This window comes from Ictalurus punctatus, chromosome 9, assembly GCF_001660625.3.
Source record: "Ictalurus punctatus breed USDA103 chromosome 9, Coco_2.0, whole genome shotgun sequence".
In the NCBI taxonomy this organism is placed as follows: domain Eukaryota; kingdom Metazoa; phylum Chordata; class Actinopteri; order Siluriformes; family Ictaluridae; genus Ictalurus; species Ictalurus punctatus.
In genome coordinates, this window is record NC_030424.2 from 21,953,156 (window position 1) to 21,970,397 (window position 17,242).

General features: G+C 37.9%; 1 protein-coding gene across 2 annotated transcripts in view; it reads left to right on the forward strand.

Moving 5' to 3' along the window:
* LOC124626008 (latent-transforming growth factor beta-binding protein 2) overlaps window positions 1-17,242 on the forward strand; it is a 123,346-nt gene that overhangs the window by 17,683 nt on the left and 88,421 nt on the right. For both annotated transcript variants that reach the window (XM_047157434.2, XM_017476525.3), the window contains exon 3: window positions 5,919-6,198. In XM_047157434.2, the coding sequence (XP_047013390.2) occupies window positions 5,919-6,198 (280 nt within the window). The remainder of the gene's footprint in view (window positions 1-5,918; window positions 6,199-17,242) is intronic.

Genomic DNA, 17,242 nt, shown 5'->3' on the forward strand with positions numbered 1-17,242 from the left:
CCCATGGTTAAATATGATGGTGGGTCTTTAATGTTTTGGGGCTGTTTTTCTTTTTGATCATAGAATTTTTATTGGAAATTTGCATTTTACACATTATAACACCACACCCAATAACCCCAACAAAACAACCACAGCCAAAACCAAAAGAAAGGGGGCTGTTTTTCTGCCAGAGGACCTGGACATTTTGTTAGGATACATGGCATCATGGACTCTATCAAATATCAACAGGTATTAAATGAAAACCTGACTGCCTCGCCAGAAAGCTTCAAATGGGCCATGATTGGATCTTCCAGCAGGACAAAATCAAAATTCCTGCCATGGTCATCCCCTGACTTGAAACCCATAGAAAACCTGTGGGGTGAACTGAAGAGGAGCATCCACCAGCGTGGACCTCGAAATGTGAAGGATCTGGAGAGATTCTGTATGGAGGAATGGTCCCAGATTCCTTGCTACGTATTCTCCAACCTCATCAGGCATTATAGGTGAAGGCTCAGAGCTGTTATCTTGGCAAAGGGAGGTAGCACAAAGTATTGACTAAAAGGGTGCCAATAATTGTGCCACACATATATTTAACAGAGATATTTTATTTGATAAACCTGCATTGTGTTTGCAATTGTTTGAGATCCATGAGAGTAGAGTATTTTTGTGATTTTGTAACAAAATATCAAAAGGTTAAACAATAAAGCCAAATTTTCACAGCCTTTTTTGCTCATATTTACCAAGGGTGCCATTATTAGTGGAGAGCACTGTATATCTATTTTAGTAATAATATCTGTTCTATTTTACCTATTCTTCTGGTTATTCCGGATAGCTGTTTTATTAACTTGGATCGAAATTTTGTTCAAATTAATACATTTTTCCTGTGTAATCCTTGATAAAAAGCTGTAAATGTAGGTCAATTACGGTATTAATGACAGCTTAGTGGAAGTAGCGGCATAAAATGGCAGGGATTTTGTGGAAGGGGTTTTGTGCTATGATACACTGTTTATCCTGACTGGAATCATAGTCCATAGTGAGTATTTCCTGTAATAGCCACTTAGCTCAAGTACTGAATTTCCAGGGTTTTGCAATCTGAAGTAAGCAGATATGAAGCATTTGTGGCCATCACAAAGCACACAACTCTTTCCATTTATTAACTGACCTATTATGTGGTAAATGAGAAGAAATTAAGTACATCATTCGTACTCTTTGGACCACTGCATCTCTTCTCCTCTCCACCCATGACTGGATGTCCTGCCTCTAAAATAGTTATTACGACAGTGGCTATGATGAGAATGTTTCCCATTTTATTTTTTTTTCCTTTACAAATGTTTGTTTTTATTATACCCCACTGTGTCAAGGAGAGCGCGTTTTTACCAAATGGAAGGAATGCAGAGCAATTAGTTTTAATGATGTGCAGGACAAGTCAGCATGACAGCAATTATTGCAACATTGTTGGGCCAAGCTGCGTGTGGAAGCAGTGACAGTGCAGGAAACACCAACACACCCAGTACACTACAATATGAGCAGTGTGTTCATGGTGTCAGAGTCCAGCTGCTTCCATCTTTAGTCATATGATTTAAGGTAGTGACTACTTTAGGGAAATGGAGGCATTAATTAAACCCATGCCTCTCTGCCTCTATTGGATACCAAGTCTGCTTTCACTGAAGAAGCGTTGTTTGGTTTTTATATGATTTTTGACTGATGCGCTCATAAAATGGCTCAAGAACTGACATAATAAAAGCATGATGAGAATGCAGACCTGGATGTTTCAATTCAAAGATGAAATCCACATAGTAAGATGATGAGACAGCACAACACAACCTTAATTTTTTTTTTACTAAAGTAAAATTAATCAAGGTCATCAAATGGGATAAGATCTTTGGACATACGTCTTCATGTCTTCATATATGCATGGTTGTCACACTAAAAAAAAAAAGTTTTTGGTGTCAGTGGGAGACCAGAAAAGAGCGTGTCATGAAGTATCTGTATACTGAAGGAAAAGTGAAAAATCTCTTTTCCCATGGGATATAATGGAATCTTTTGGAACATGTTGTCCATTCGAATATGATATATATTACATGGGGTTATTTCTACTGGTCTATTTATATAAGGTGAAAGTTGGAGTAATCTTTCCATATGCATGAATGCATAGTCTGTAAAAAAATTACTGATATGATGGATTTGGACGGGACTGAAATCCCAGCGATACTCCAGTAATAATTACATTATCCCACATACTCATGGAAAACTTGTCCAATACAAAGACAGTTTAAAATTACAGAAAAATGTAAATTCGATGTAAAGGATATCAGAATATGAAAAGGCTTCTCGGATTCAACCCAAATTTCTTTATGTCATAGTTGGATTAGCTGGACAGCTTGCCAAATAGAGTATATTTTACTATATCAGTGTTGATGCTTGTTGGTCTTCAAATATTTATTTATAGCAATAAATTTGTAAATGCTGCATGCATTGTGCCTACCGCATAAAATGAAATGTCAGATAGACATCTCGTAACATGATGTAATAAAGTAAAATGAACACTCAAAGTTTGTAACAGTGATACCACAATAAATTACAACAATTTGGGAAAGTGATGATTATTTTATGATGGTTATTCTTATAATACTAAATGCTGAATTATTATTTCTGGGCTGTTTACTGGATCTACAGACTAAAAAAAAAAACATAAAGTGTGTTCAGAAGTTTGGCCTATACAAGCCACGAGAACAGCTTCACCTTCATCATGCACCTTGGCATAGATTCTACACATCCCTGGAAGTGAACTGGAGGGATGAACATCATTTTCATGAAAGGCATTCCCTCAGCTGGTGTTTATTGATGGATGTGAAGAGCAGTGTCTAACATGTGACCCCAAAATTTCCCTTAGGTGTCCAATCGGGTTGAGATATAAGGTTCTGTTTTTCTTTCTGCCAAAAATATATGAGGGGGCACAGTGGTTTAGCGGATAACATATTTACCTCACACCTCTGGGGTGGGATATCAAATCCCACCTTTGCCCTGTGCGTGCGGAGCTTGCATGTTCTCCTTGTGCTTCGGGGTTTCCTCGGGGTACTCTGGTTTCCTCCCCCAGTCCAAAGACATGCAGGTTTATTGGCATTTCCAAACTGTCCGTATTGTGTCAATGTGTGTGAGATTATGCCCTGTGATGGGTTGGCACCCTGTCCAGGGTGTCCTCTGCCTTGTGCCCCGAGTTCCCTGGGATAGGCTCCAGGCTCCCCCGTGACCCTGTATAGGATAAGTGGTATGGAAAATGGATGGAAGGATGGAAAAAATATGTGAGATTAAAATATTACTTTAAAATATCACTGAAATATAAAGTGGAAAAGGTGCATCTGATTTGGTCATATTAAGGGTTGATATTTCGTATCTTAAAACCACAGGAGGAGAGCAGGCCGACAGAATCTGGGATGAGCCATCTCTGTCTTGCTGTTCATACCAGGCCAACTCTGGACTGAGGTTCAAGGCCTGCATGACAATAACAGGAAAGCCAGCAGGCCATGCAGTCACTCTCCCAGAAGAGCTAGAGGAAGCTTTTGGGCTTGTAATCTGTCAGTGTCTCCCAGCATCTGTGTCAATAGCATTCCTGTGCTGTTGACAGAGCGTCGCTGTTTGCTTTAGTCCCCAGAGAGCAGTGGCCTGATTTACTGTTTGAGGACAATGTAATAAATTCTGGGTTGCCATCCAGCACACACAGGTGCTTCACAAGCCAGAGAGCCTTGTTTGGTTTGCATGGCATGCTACAAGCCCCTCTGGACCACGTTAATGTAGCCAGGCGGCCGGCTCGAAGTCTGCGCGGATTGTTTTTCGGCCAGCCGTGACCACAGGGTTACCTCACGCTGCTTGTATTTGCAGGCAATTGATAAATAATGTTTGTGCATAAATCACTTGGACCTCTGGTGGGGGGGAACGTTTGCGTTTATTTAGCAAACACAGACCTTCATGAAAACATACTATATATAAGTGTGATGCAGAATAAAATATTTATTGATGAAATTGAAGAAGTGCCTTGGGATGTAGACATGCTCCCTGTAAAGTGTTTGCATTATAATTTTTGCTGCATTGCCCAGATTCTTGTGAACTGCTGTTTGGCTCCTACTCTGGCAATGAATACATCAGCACACTTAAAACATTAACAAACTTAAACAGCTACAGTGCAAATTGCAAGAATATGCTCCTTTCATTAAATCTGTGATAATAAGATTTGAGGAGAAATACGACAACATAAAAGACTGTGTCAGTTTGTCCTGTTGTGTATTTATGCTGAAATAAGCAGAAAGTGGTGTTGAATAACATGTAAGGAATCAAACAGTGGGATGTGCTGTTATAGGAAAATAATCAACATTGAAGTGGTGTGATGTAGTACAACGTAAAGAAGAGTTACTGTAACCATTCCAAGGTTGATAACAGCATGCCTTGAAGAGTTTTATTCCTCTTTTACCACTGTAATTTGCCAAGAATGATCATTTTAATCAATTAAAGTAAGATGTACTTTTTATCAGTTTATAGTTAGGATTAATGTTGTGGAATGTCCACGAAACAAATTAGTTCCAGTTATCACTTATATACTTACATACTATACTCGTACTGTATACTTACGTTGTAACAGCTATAAAGGTTGTAACAGGTTGTTCCCTCACCAGGCTTTTTTTATCTCAGAAAATAACAGACATACAAACAAACAAACAAACAAACAGACAAAAACCTCACACCATGTTATGGTACTGAGAAACGGCAAAGTCCTCCATCTTGTAGATTTTACTGTGTAGGAAAATTTTAAGTTACAGCTTTACTTCAACGTGTTACAAAGCATTGACATTAGAGAATACCCCCCCAAAAAAATCACTACATCAACGATTGCATAAATTTGTTAATCTATTCATTTGGGGCATTGTCATACACGTCCTTGTGTAATTTGCTTCTAGAAAAGTGATTATGCTTTAGAGAGAATGTATTAATATTATTCTGTTATTTGCCTTGCAGCTAGCACTACTGTCAGAGCTGCTGTTGTGGAAAATGAATTAACACCTTCGATTCGAGAATTCAGTGCTATAACTGAGAATAACTACGCAATATTTAATAACTACCTGTCTTTTTTCTATTCAGCTTTTTCAGGTATATCATAAAATGTAGATCATGGCATTTTTATGTTTAATTCCTAGTCATCAAAGGATGTTTTTTAAAAAAAAAAAAAAGTGCTGGGTTGATTTTATTTCATAAATGGGTTAATGGTTATTTTTATCCCTTGAAAATGTCAAATTTATCATATTATAAACAAATGTGTCAACATGGTATCTCCTTTATTTATACACAAGAAGGTGTTCAGAAATGTATCGCTAGAGCTGCTAAAGTGGTGGTTATATAGACTTTGAAGTAAATGACTCAAATAAGTCATATATTTAAGACAAAAACGTCAGATTTTGATCAAAGGAGGCATTTAAAACATCCAAAAAATGGAGTAACCAACTTACAATCCGGTGGGCATTACAGACAAGTAAGCCAAAGCTAACGAAGATAGTGGTGCATTTAGTGTCATGTAAACTGGATTGTTTTATTGCATTTTCTATTGTACAGTAATGTCCATGTGTAAACAGCTACCTCCACCTGAGGAGAATTCAAATAGTCCACGCTGAGTTGATTTGACCCAAGGAGCTTGGCTGATACGACGGAGTGGGGGAGGGGTGCATTGATTCAACTGTCAGTGAAAATGACCCAGTCACTAACCCAGCAGTTGGGTTACACAAAACTATCCAAAAATCAACCAAGACTGAGAAAATAAGCCAATTAAATGACCCAAAAGGCTCAACCCAGCGTTTGGGTAGAAAAAAATAACCCAGCATTTTTTTTACAGTGTAAATATGTATATAAATTTTGATGACTGATCTGATTACATTTTTCATCTTTCATCTTTATAGCGGACTGCCAGCCACCATGTCAAAACCGCGGCTCATGTAGTCGCCCACACACCTGTGTGTGCCGCTCGGGTTATCAGGGACCACGCTGTGAAGAACTGGCGCCTGAGCAGGTTTATATCCACACTGGCACATCCAGAGTACTGATGCCCATCCAGCCTGGAAAGGACACCACTCGGCATCAGTCTGCCCGCAGGAGACCCACTGAGAGACAAGCAAGTGAAAGCATTCCCAAAACCCAAACACCGAAGCCGCCAACTGGCAGAGTGGGCCATTCATCTGGGTAAGTCTCTCATCACCACACAACCACATGTTTGGAAAATCACAGACTACATGAGAGCTGCAAGGGGAAAAGAAATTCTGATAAACAGTTCTTTGGCATGTTCTTTTGTGACTTTTTTAGTGAAAAGGATAATTTTCTTCTTATTTAGGGTGGCATACTTTAGTAGCAGGTGATATTGGTGCTTAAAGATTATTCTGGCTGGTTACTGTCTGGCCTATAAGATAATTTTTTATGGATTATGAAAGATTGTGTTTTGCATATTTATCTAAATAAATATTCAATTTCAGACATTTCTATTAAAGGTGCAAAATGCAGTTTAGTGTCATAGCAAATTGGTCAATTTTGTACCCTCAATGCCTTTCACTAAGCCTTCAAGTAAAATCTGGATCTACAATTGCATATGCAAATCAGTACTACTGAAGGCCAGGTGTATGTATTTGCAGAAACCTGATTCCACTATTTCACTATTTTCAGTCTTAATACTGAGAATGTTTATCAAAAATGTCTCACTATATAAAAATAATTTAGATACTATTCAAAATGATGACCTATTATCACCACAGCAAAGTTGGTTTCATATTAGATATTAGCCACATCTCTGCTGCTAATATTTACAGAGACTTTTATAGATTACTTACCTAACACAATGCACATGCATGACTCTTATTTTTTGCATTTACATGATTTTGAACATGTCAAGTGTTCTGCTATCAGTGCTATAAATGTGTTTTGATCCACCAGCAAGCTTTGTTTAATAATTGACCAACCTTTTATTAAAACCACACCCCTTTGATATGCAGAGCAGCTGAAATGATTTTTCTTGCAAAGATATACAATATACATATAGATAAACAGCATATACGTTTTCATAACCAGACATGACAGAAAATAAACTTTGTGAAAGTCTTTGTATAGTAAAGTGACATTGCTGTTATAAGAAACATGAAGGGGAAAAAAAACCCTCCAGCTTTTTGGCTATGTAATTTCTTCTGTGTGTTTTTGGATACACCAGTAGCTGATTATTATTGCAGGTGTTTTAGCTTATAGCTTTATAAATATATCAGAGCAGACAATGAGAGCTCAGATTTAATGTGTTTTGATAGGCCAATAGTGTAAGACATAGAGGAACAATTGACCCCCTGCTCAACCTTAATGAATATGTTACTCATATTCATGTTGTTCTCTCAGGGGGGCTTGGGGGATTCATAGTTGGGGAATCACAAAGCAAAACACATAAAACCAAGGAAAAACAAAGTAGTTTCAATATGCCAGAGAGGAAAGATTTGGTAACATTTGCCATTTGCAGCAAAAAATAGTCTCATCATTTGGAATGAATAATGACTTTTGTTTTCATGTAACACTGTCTTTGCTTTGTGAGTCATTGGGCTTCATTAACATAGACTACCAATAAACACAGACTGGAGCTGCACTGGCTCACAACTTAATACATTGAGATATTTCTTAATACAATGTGATATTTTGAGAGCGGTCCCTAAAAATATGTGCCAGCAGTACAGTTTTGAACACTGATGCAAGGATTGTGCAGCTCTTGATGAGAGTGTTATTACGGCTTGAACCCTGTTTTACACTCAGTGCTGAAAGAAGCCACTTGTTCAGTTCAGTTTAAATATATCACTGTACGTCAGCTATATACAAATGAGGCTTTAGCTTGTCATGATGTTTTCTACTTTGGAATTTATCCCAATGCTTTTCTAATCCTGTAAGTGCATATTAAGTTGTATTTCTGCATAAATGCTGACGTCGGAGCTCATGTTTATCCAACTTGTCTTCTTGTAATATCTCGGCAAAGCTCTGTAATATATTTTTATTTCACTTGAAACTCTATTACTATTAGCTACTTTACCCTAGCTCTTTAGTGGTGCACGCATGCATACCACTGGCACACAATCCACTTTGTAAATGTGTACTTCAGCCAGATGTTTGTGCACTCAAATCAAATCAAATCTGTGTTTTGTAATTAATTCAAGGCTTCTGTCTAAAGTGAACAGTTGCCATGCATGTGTTTGCTTTGACATGTTGTCAGCGGACATTTTTGTTCTCTGAATCACGAGCCTTTATGTTTGTATTACACGACAGCCAGATACAAGATCTGAATCCTAAATTCTGGGGAGATGAATGTTCAGAGTGGCTTGGCCTTGCCTGAATAACTCATTTGAAAATTAGTACTGTTAATCTACTTATAAGACACTAAACACCTAAGAAAACTAGTAAGCTATTTTATTAATCATGTGTAATAGCTGTAAATGCATATTTATTTCTGTGGGCGAAATGTAGACTGCTGTCACATATATCAAATGCTAGAATCAGATCAACCCTTAAATAAAGAAAAATCACATATTTGCATGCGTACCTTTTGTACATTTTGAGGATTACAATCGATATCCAATAGAGGGCAGTAAAAATGTTTAGCAATTTTATGGCAACTATTCTAGGACAAATGCTTTAGCAGGATGGTGAACAGTTAAAAACTGTTGTTTTCTTCATTCTGCTGGGTTCTTGTTCAAACTTTCGAACAGTCATGAGCTGTCAGTCTAATCCAGAATATCCAGTAGATTAGTCAATTAGTAAAGATTAGCAAGATTAATAGATATTACCAAGTATACTGTACCTCTGGTCTAAGATGAGAAGATACAGCTTAGAAGTAGAAGTAGAAGTCAACCTGCTTAGAAGCAGTAGAACCTGCTGTCCCCATACATCAATAAGTCTGGCTCTTTATCTCCGAGATCAGACCCTCTTTCAACTCTCACCAGTAGCACAGGAGAACTGCAAGGCCGGTGCCATAGAGAAAAGTGCCAAGGCCAGATTAACAAGTACAGACGCTGTCTCCATGAAGATTAGAATGTCCTGCTGTTTTCACCCCATCATCTCTGCATCCTCTTCCTCAGCCCTGTCTGATAAGGTGGCACCTCAGACAATAAGCTCAAAACTCAGTCAACCTGCTGAAATCTTTTCAGACAAGAACATTCCAGATTGTCAGGGTTAAACCTTTTGCCTTTTGCCACAGAGCGGAGAGCATGTGCTATGTTGGCATGTCCTTTGAACCCTAAAGTGTGTGGTATGTCCGCTGTCTGGTATGCAACAACACCTTCTCTCTGTCATAACCTGTGCTTCTTGATGCCCTGCTATGCAAGGCAATGCCAAAAAAGATGCTGGATAGGTCTCAAGAGGTGTCTTGGCTTAAGGTCAATGGAGGCTGACATAGTGAAGGGCTTAAGGGTTTGTCTGGCTGTGCTGTCTCTAGCTGCCTGGGTTTAGACGCCCAATCCACACTTCATGCTGTTGCCAGCTGGCCTCCTGCTGAAATGAAATCACTATTTGTGGATTGTCAGCAGGGCTGCTTAAGGTGAAAGTGCCTCTGTATTTTTAAAGGAAGCTATTTGTCATCAATGAACATCGGTTCAGCTACATTACACAACTGCAATAGGCGTTTAGGCTTTCTTCAGATGGCAGCACACTGTTCATATAGAGAAGCTAAGACGCTAGAGAAGATTATATTATAATTTTGCTTAGAAAAAGGGTTCAATAGATAGCATTTTTTTAGGAATGAGGAACTTAAGGAACATCAGGATTTGGGTTTGAGCTTGATTCTGGGTGACATATTGAGATTGATTTGACTCTCATCTGGAAACACCTTTTTAATTTCTAGTCTACATTACAATTTTGTCAGTATGACTTGCTTCTTATAGTCCATTACTTTTTTAAAACAGAGCTTCCCAAACTTTTGCCTCCAGGGACCACTTTATCTGAAAAAATATAGTTCACTGAACCCCCTTGAACATAATCCAACTTTTTAAATATTAGGCTAGTTATGTACAGTTGGTTTGTAGAGTATTCAGACCCCTTCAGTTTTTGCATACTTTATTGTGTTATACTGCAGATTATTGGGGTATTTTCCGAACCCACTGTAAACATTTACAATAATATTTCGCTGTTTATTAAAGCCATCAAGTTTTTTTATTCCTGGAATTTCCACATTAGGTCCAAGTTGACATTTTTTTTTTATAGGTCTACTTGTTTTTGAGTTATTGAGGATAGGATTAAACCAATTTAATTCAAGCAACCAGTCAAACAAGCTAATTATGTAATAAATATAAGAGGTAAATGATAACTATAAGTTTGATAACAGGGGGTTGAGACTTCCTGTCTATGCTACTCTGACCAGTCACCATTCTCTGGGATTAATCTATTGTTTTATCTTTTATCAGTGATTTTACTCCGCATAATCCTTTCTGATAGCATCAATTCTGTCTTTCTCTCCTAGGTTTTGCTACAGCTTTCTGCCAATAATTTTCCATTTCATAAAAGTCAGAAAATAAGAGGTTCTTCTCACCTTCATAACTGGACTCACTGTAAATTCTACTTTCCCTGCTTTTAGGCTCATGTTCATCATGCTTTCTGAATATAATCTGATTATATAATTATGTATAATCTGTATATGAATTAGGGCCATTTGCAAATGCATTCTACATACAAGCAAACAGGTAAACATCATCAGCATTGAAATGTCAGTATCATTCGTTTACTTGAACTGGTGCACTTAGGCCTTTCTCTTCTGTCCCTTGTCCACATTGCTCCAGTAGTCAGGAACAGCTGGTGAGGTGATAAGTTGTGGCAGACGGGCTGAGCATTGAGCCTTGTTTGGCCTCCCATCCTGTTCTCCATGACATCAGGGCTCCACAGGAAGATGACTAGTGTGAGCTCGGTTCGCGTGTGCAGTACACACTTTCGGCCTCCCAGAGGTGATCTGTTTTACTGGCCAACTCTTAGATAATGCTAGATGGAGAATGGTAACTGGCTTTAGGGGCTGTTTTGGAGGAAGCTCTGCCTTTCTAATCTGAGGTGAGTTAGTGTTTGGAACATCTTGAAAACAGCCCAAATCTTCCTACTAAAATTTAAGTTTCAGCCTGGAGCAATGTGTGCCGCTTGCGCCTCGTTTCTGAAATGGACCAAGTGGAATCCATAATAGTGTTCAAGACCACTACTGGAACTTGTACTGTACTGCATTAACAGTCCATGATATTTGGAGTGATACATATACTTTTAAAAACTGTCTTTTGGAAAATGTCCCTAAACACCAAGGATAGTCATACACATTAAAATATAGGTGTTAACACATATGTAAGTTAGAACTCTTTTATTTTGCGGTCTATTCTGAATACACAGTGGGTGGCTCTCAGATGTAGGCTATTTACATTTTCACGTTTGGTGGTTTTAGCACTCATCTAAACCCTACTGGGTGACAAACTGGGTAAAGGCATGATTTCCCTTGCACTTGCTCTTAGTCACATCCTGCTCACTTGTTGCTGTATGACTAAAACCAGCACTTAGTAACCAAAGGTTTACTCAGACACCAGAAACTCTCCTCAGAGGAAATTTGAGGTTTCTGTGGGAGTTTTAAAAGTATTAACTGAGACCAATTTTTCTTTTTTATGTAACCTCAACTCTAAATATAGTTCTACAGAACTGCTGCCAGTGAAGGCTGTTGGTATTTATTGAAGAAGCAGAAGTGTTGATATGAAACGATATACACCTAATGCTAAATAGGCTGGTATCAGTATTGGTAGGAAATATTACGACTTATACAAAAAAAACATCCATAAGAAGCAAGAGAATTTTTAGATTTTGGTACTACTACTGTTCTACTGCTGTAAATGGTAGAACTAAAAAACAACAGGACTTTTGGGAAGACACTAAAAACACTACTCAAGCTGTGTCAGTGTCTTGGAAAAATTCTTAACCCACTTAACATTCTCTACTCTTGTGTAAGATCTAGTCTGTAAACATGGTTTCATCACAGTGATCTCAGACCTGCAGTATTTTGTGTACACTTTTGCACAGTAGGCCTCTGGTAAAGCTATCCTTTACTACTAGCTAGCAATCTGCTTTTCCAATCTAGCCAGACTTACACACTTCATCCCCCAAGCCAGACAGGAAGCCGGTCACCAGGGCTTTAAGAATCTTTAATGATAGACTTCACATATACAATATCTTCCATTCCCTCTGGAGACTACCATACTCTTTATGTTAACTCTTATTTTTGTGGCCTGGGAAAACCTGTCACATGGTAAACTGTTTGACATTTTTTACAACATTGTGTGTGTATATATAAATATAAATATATATATATATATATATATATATATATATATATATATATATATATATATATATATATATATATATATATATATATATATAAAAAACTACAGGCTTTCCTGAAAAAAGTTAAATGATTAGGCTTATGTCAATTTCACTGCAGCTATCAATAAAGTGCATCTATCTATCTATCAATCTATAACAAGTTGATCAAAGTGTGACAGTCACTGTGTGAGTAATCATACAGTACATACAATATATAATTCTTATATATTGCTCTATAAAGTTCAGAAGTGTGACGTGACAGTAGTCAGTGATGGAGTGCTTCCCGCTGTCGGTGGGTGTGCTGGTGATGCAGGGTGGACCTTTGGCTTTCCTGTTGGGCAGTATGACTGTGCAGTGTGGAGGGTGTGAGGGGTTAAGTCATTCTGGAGCCAAGGGGACATCCTTTTCATTGATTTAGGACAGTCATTCTGCAGGGTATCTTTGCAAACACTGGATTATATAACATCAACATAACAAAGAATGCAGACTCAGCATTCCACATGAACCCATGACCTACTATGCATTATTGCATGTTTAGAACATTACAACTGCTATATTTTATTTACCCCTATTTATTTATGTTTTTTTTTTTTACCAATACATAAGCTAATCAATTATAGTGGACTGCTTCAAATGCTTTAAATAATATTCACCAAAATGACTATTTATTGCATAAAACTTGATAAGAAAATTTTCGACATTCACTCCTTAACCTAATCGTATTATTTAAGCAATTTAGACTGATTCCACTGCTGGAATGAATCAGAGAGAAAACCATTTGTGACATGCAGTTCATGAGAGTTTCAAAACATGTGGTAACACTTTCCCCAAAGATTTCCTTTAATTTTGTACTCGTGAAATTGCCTGCAGGCTATAAACTACTATCACGCTAATATATTTATTATGGTTTCCTTATAATTAATTGCTGCTCAAATATACCAACTGTGTTTAGGAGTTATAGAATGAACAGATCTCAGTTGTGTAGAGATTATGAGGTTGTGTGTAGAACCTAAATCTTTGTTGGCATCGTGCATTTCATTTGTGACTATGTCTGTACAATTTGGCAAATTACTTATGCATGTGTATGTAGCCAGATACATTGCATGATCTTTTAAATTCTGCACACTCCAGTCTCCAGTCCCTTTGGATTAATGAATTTCACCACTGAATCACAGTCTTTCTCTTTCTCTCTATCTGTCTCTCTTACTCTCTCACTCTCTCACTCTCTGTCTCTCACTCTCTCTTTCTCTCTCACTCTCTCTCTCTCTCTTTCTCCCTTCTTCTTTCTCTCTTTCCTCCCTCCTTTAGGAGTGATTGGTCTCTGGCTGTCCTCTCCACCCTCCATTCTCACTCCTCACTTCAAGTGCTGAAGGGAAAATTGATGCACTGGAGCAATTGACATGTTATATGGGCCTCTAGTGGCAAACATGAGTTTCAGCTATTTCACAGTTTTAAAAGATCTCAGCCAGAAAACATTTACTTAGGAAACAGCAACTTCAAGTATGAAAATGTCCTAACTTACTGAAATATAGCTGTGTCAATAAAGAAATGTAGTCCAGATTGGAATTGGAAAGGTTCCATGCAATTGTTTTGTTTTGATTTTGAGCAAAAGGTTAGACTTTCCTCTGATATAAAGTAGTATAGTGTCTAACTGTGTAATCACAACCTAAATTACAGCTAAAATCTTTCCAATACTCCTGCTCAAAAGTGACCTCATTTTATACAACGTTCCATGTGCTTAGGTTATAGCATCTAATGATGATCCTTGAAATGAAAAGATACAAACCATGAAGTGATGGAAAAAGTTATATTTAAGTGAAAAAATAGGGGTGTTCTGTCAAGTGCTGGTTGGATTGATATTCGAGTGAAAGTTAAAATGTGTCCACCTGTTATAAAATAATGAGTTCTTGCCAACATTCGTCCTTGTTCAGAAGAAGGATGGCAGTCTCCATCCAAGTCTAGATTTGAGGGGGCTGAACTCTTTACTAAAGACTCTTCCTTTCCATATATTAAGGTTATTAGCTGTAATTCCTGCAATGAATGGTTCATATGGGCCTTCTTCTTCTACCCAAGTTCATCTTACCATCACCAAGGATTTACAAGGTTTGTCTCATGAGGCACTGCCATGGTTTCCCAATTACCTTCATAGTCATATTGACCACCCAGTATAGTAAATGAATCACTTGATCTAGTAAAGTTGAAGGTGAGCCTGCAGTGCATTCCTTGTTGTGCCTACTATGCACCCTAAGGGACCGTTTAGACCGGGTGGCAACCATATGATCATCAGACTAACTATATATCTCTCATGGAGGAAATATATAAGAGGCTCCTTTGTCTAAGCATCGGCTGGCCAACTGGTTGCTGGACGTCATCACAATCGCCAGTAGGCAGGCTGGACACCCGGCCCATATAGCCACATGTCACATTACGAGGTGCCTTTCTTCCTCATGGGTATTATTTATCGGCTTTCTGCGCTGCTGGTACATGGGCATCACTGTGCACTTTCTCCTGTTTCTACAAGGTTAACTGCACTTCTCCCAGTGGCATGACTTTGGTGGTCTTCTTTGAACACCTTTGCAGTTAATTCCTAAGGTACTGTTTGTCGGTTCCTCATAACAATGTGGCACACATCCTCCAGATGATTCTCATCACTGTAGAATGGTGGTTACTTATGTAATTGTGATTTTATATATATATATATATATATATATATATATATATATATATATATATATATATATATATATATATATTGTATATATATATATATATATATATATATATATTGTATATATATATATATATATATATATATATATATATATATATATATATATATATATATATATAACTGGAGCAAACACTGACCTGGCAAGAACATGTCAAGAAAGTTCCAGGGAAAGATGGCTGTGTGACAGTTGTGTTTATAGCAAACACTGCATCATGCATCACTTTTATGACTTTGCTGGAAGGTTTCTGCGTGTGTGCCCGTGCACACAAGAATATAAACAGGTGATACTTACTGCTCTTAGTGGTTATCTGGGGTTCACAGAAGCTTTGTTATATACTGAGAACTAGCATTTAGTTGTTTAAATGAGAGAGTTGCACTTTTTATGTGAAACTAAAGATATTGGGTTAACTAGTGAGTGCCAGTTTGTCAGTCTGGACAGTTTCCTTCTAACAAACTGTCACCGTATAGAAAAAAATCTAATATTTTGTCTAGTTCTTGGATTTAGAATTTCATTTTTTGACATTTTTTGGTGGTTCCAAAAAAATAATATATATTTTTTTTCCCCCTCAGAATTTCTCCCTAATTTAGTCTTGGCCAATTCCCACCCACCAGTCAGGTCTCCACTACTAACAGTTACTAACCAGGGATAGTGAAGACTATCATGTGCGTCCTCTGAGACACATACAGCCAGTCAAATACATCTTTTAGGACTGCTGCTAATTCTGCATCACGGGGTAGAGTAATATACTCAGAGGAAACTGCTATCCCCCCTTCTGCATGAGCAGAGCATGCCCACGATTGGCTAGTGTCACTGTGATTGACAGGGGAGGCATACCTTCCATCTCACCCAGAGAACATGGCCAGTTTTGCTTTCTCAATCTCTGGACGATATAGCAACCGTATGTCTGTTGCACCGCTCGGCAGCCCTGCTTTTTCCACCATCTTTGTTGATGTTGTACAAAGTGCCAATTTGGAGACATTTTTGAGTCTTTTGACTGGCATGTTGTAGTGCTCTCAAAGTGTCTTATATAGAAGTAAACCTCGGTCATATTTTATTGGCTCTGGTAGGTGGAACGCGGTGAATTTAAGTGTTTTCTGACTGGGGAAACTTAGTATGTAACATTAGTATTGTAGTACTTAAGTTTATATTTGTAATTAGTAACTTCAAGGTTCTAAACAAAAGGTATTTATTTTGGTAAAATCCTCAAATCCTCTAAAATGATACAATTTAGTCATGATATACAACTTCTTCCCACCTCTGGGGATATGGATTGGCTGGGTCTTGTTAATTAAGACATCTGTCTTGTGGCAGCTTAATCTTTTCTTAAATAAAGCAAAATGTGCCATGATCAGCAGTATCTTCTCCAGAACCACAGTGATTAGAGATGCTATGATACACAACAGTGCAGTCATTGGGATCTAATTGTTCACTGATGTTTGGCCCTGCGCATTATGGATAATAGACGAGACCATAAGCCAAGGCTTTATCTTAAATGCCAGGTGCAGGCCTGTGTTGCAAGCACATTAAATGAAAACAGAATGCTATTTCTGGACCTTTCACATTTACCATTTCACATTATTATTTATTGATGTTCCGTGTCATTACTTATAAAATATATGATGAATCTGTCTGATTCATGACCAAAATAATTTTATTTTGCTTGGTAGGATGACATGATGGAGTTATATATTTGAAGAGCTAGGTATATATTTGTCAAGTTCCGTAATATATATTTGTCAGTTAAATCAAGACATTTTGAAGCATTTTAAAGGACAATTATTGTCTTGGTCAGTTTCTACTATGTACTAGCACATGCACATTGTCACAATCTTGCCGGAAGATGGCGCTGTGGCGACGACGTGCACATGGACGATAGCACTTTGTTTACAATGGACATGTGCACTTGTTTTGGTTTTTGTCCTGTCCCCTCCCTGTTCAGTTATTGGTGGAGGCACGAGGGTGTGTTTCCAAGTGTTACCAGCTGTCAGCAATTAAGGTATTTGTGACTGGTTATTTAAATCCCTCGCGTTGCTGCGCACGTGGCGCGGTATTAGAGACTGAAAGCTGCAATGGTGCCACGTGGTAAAGTTTCCATGTCTTGGCTAGTTTCTTGTACCGTGTTTCATGCCATAGGTAAATGAAAGTTTCAT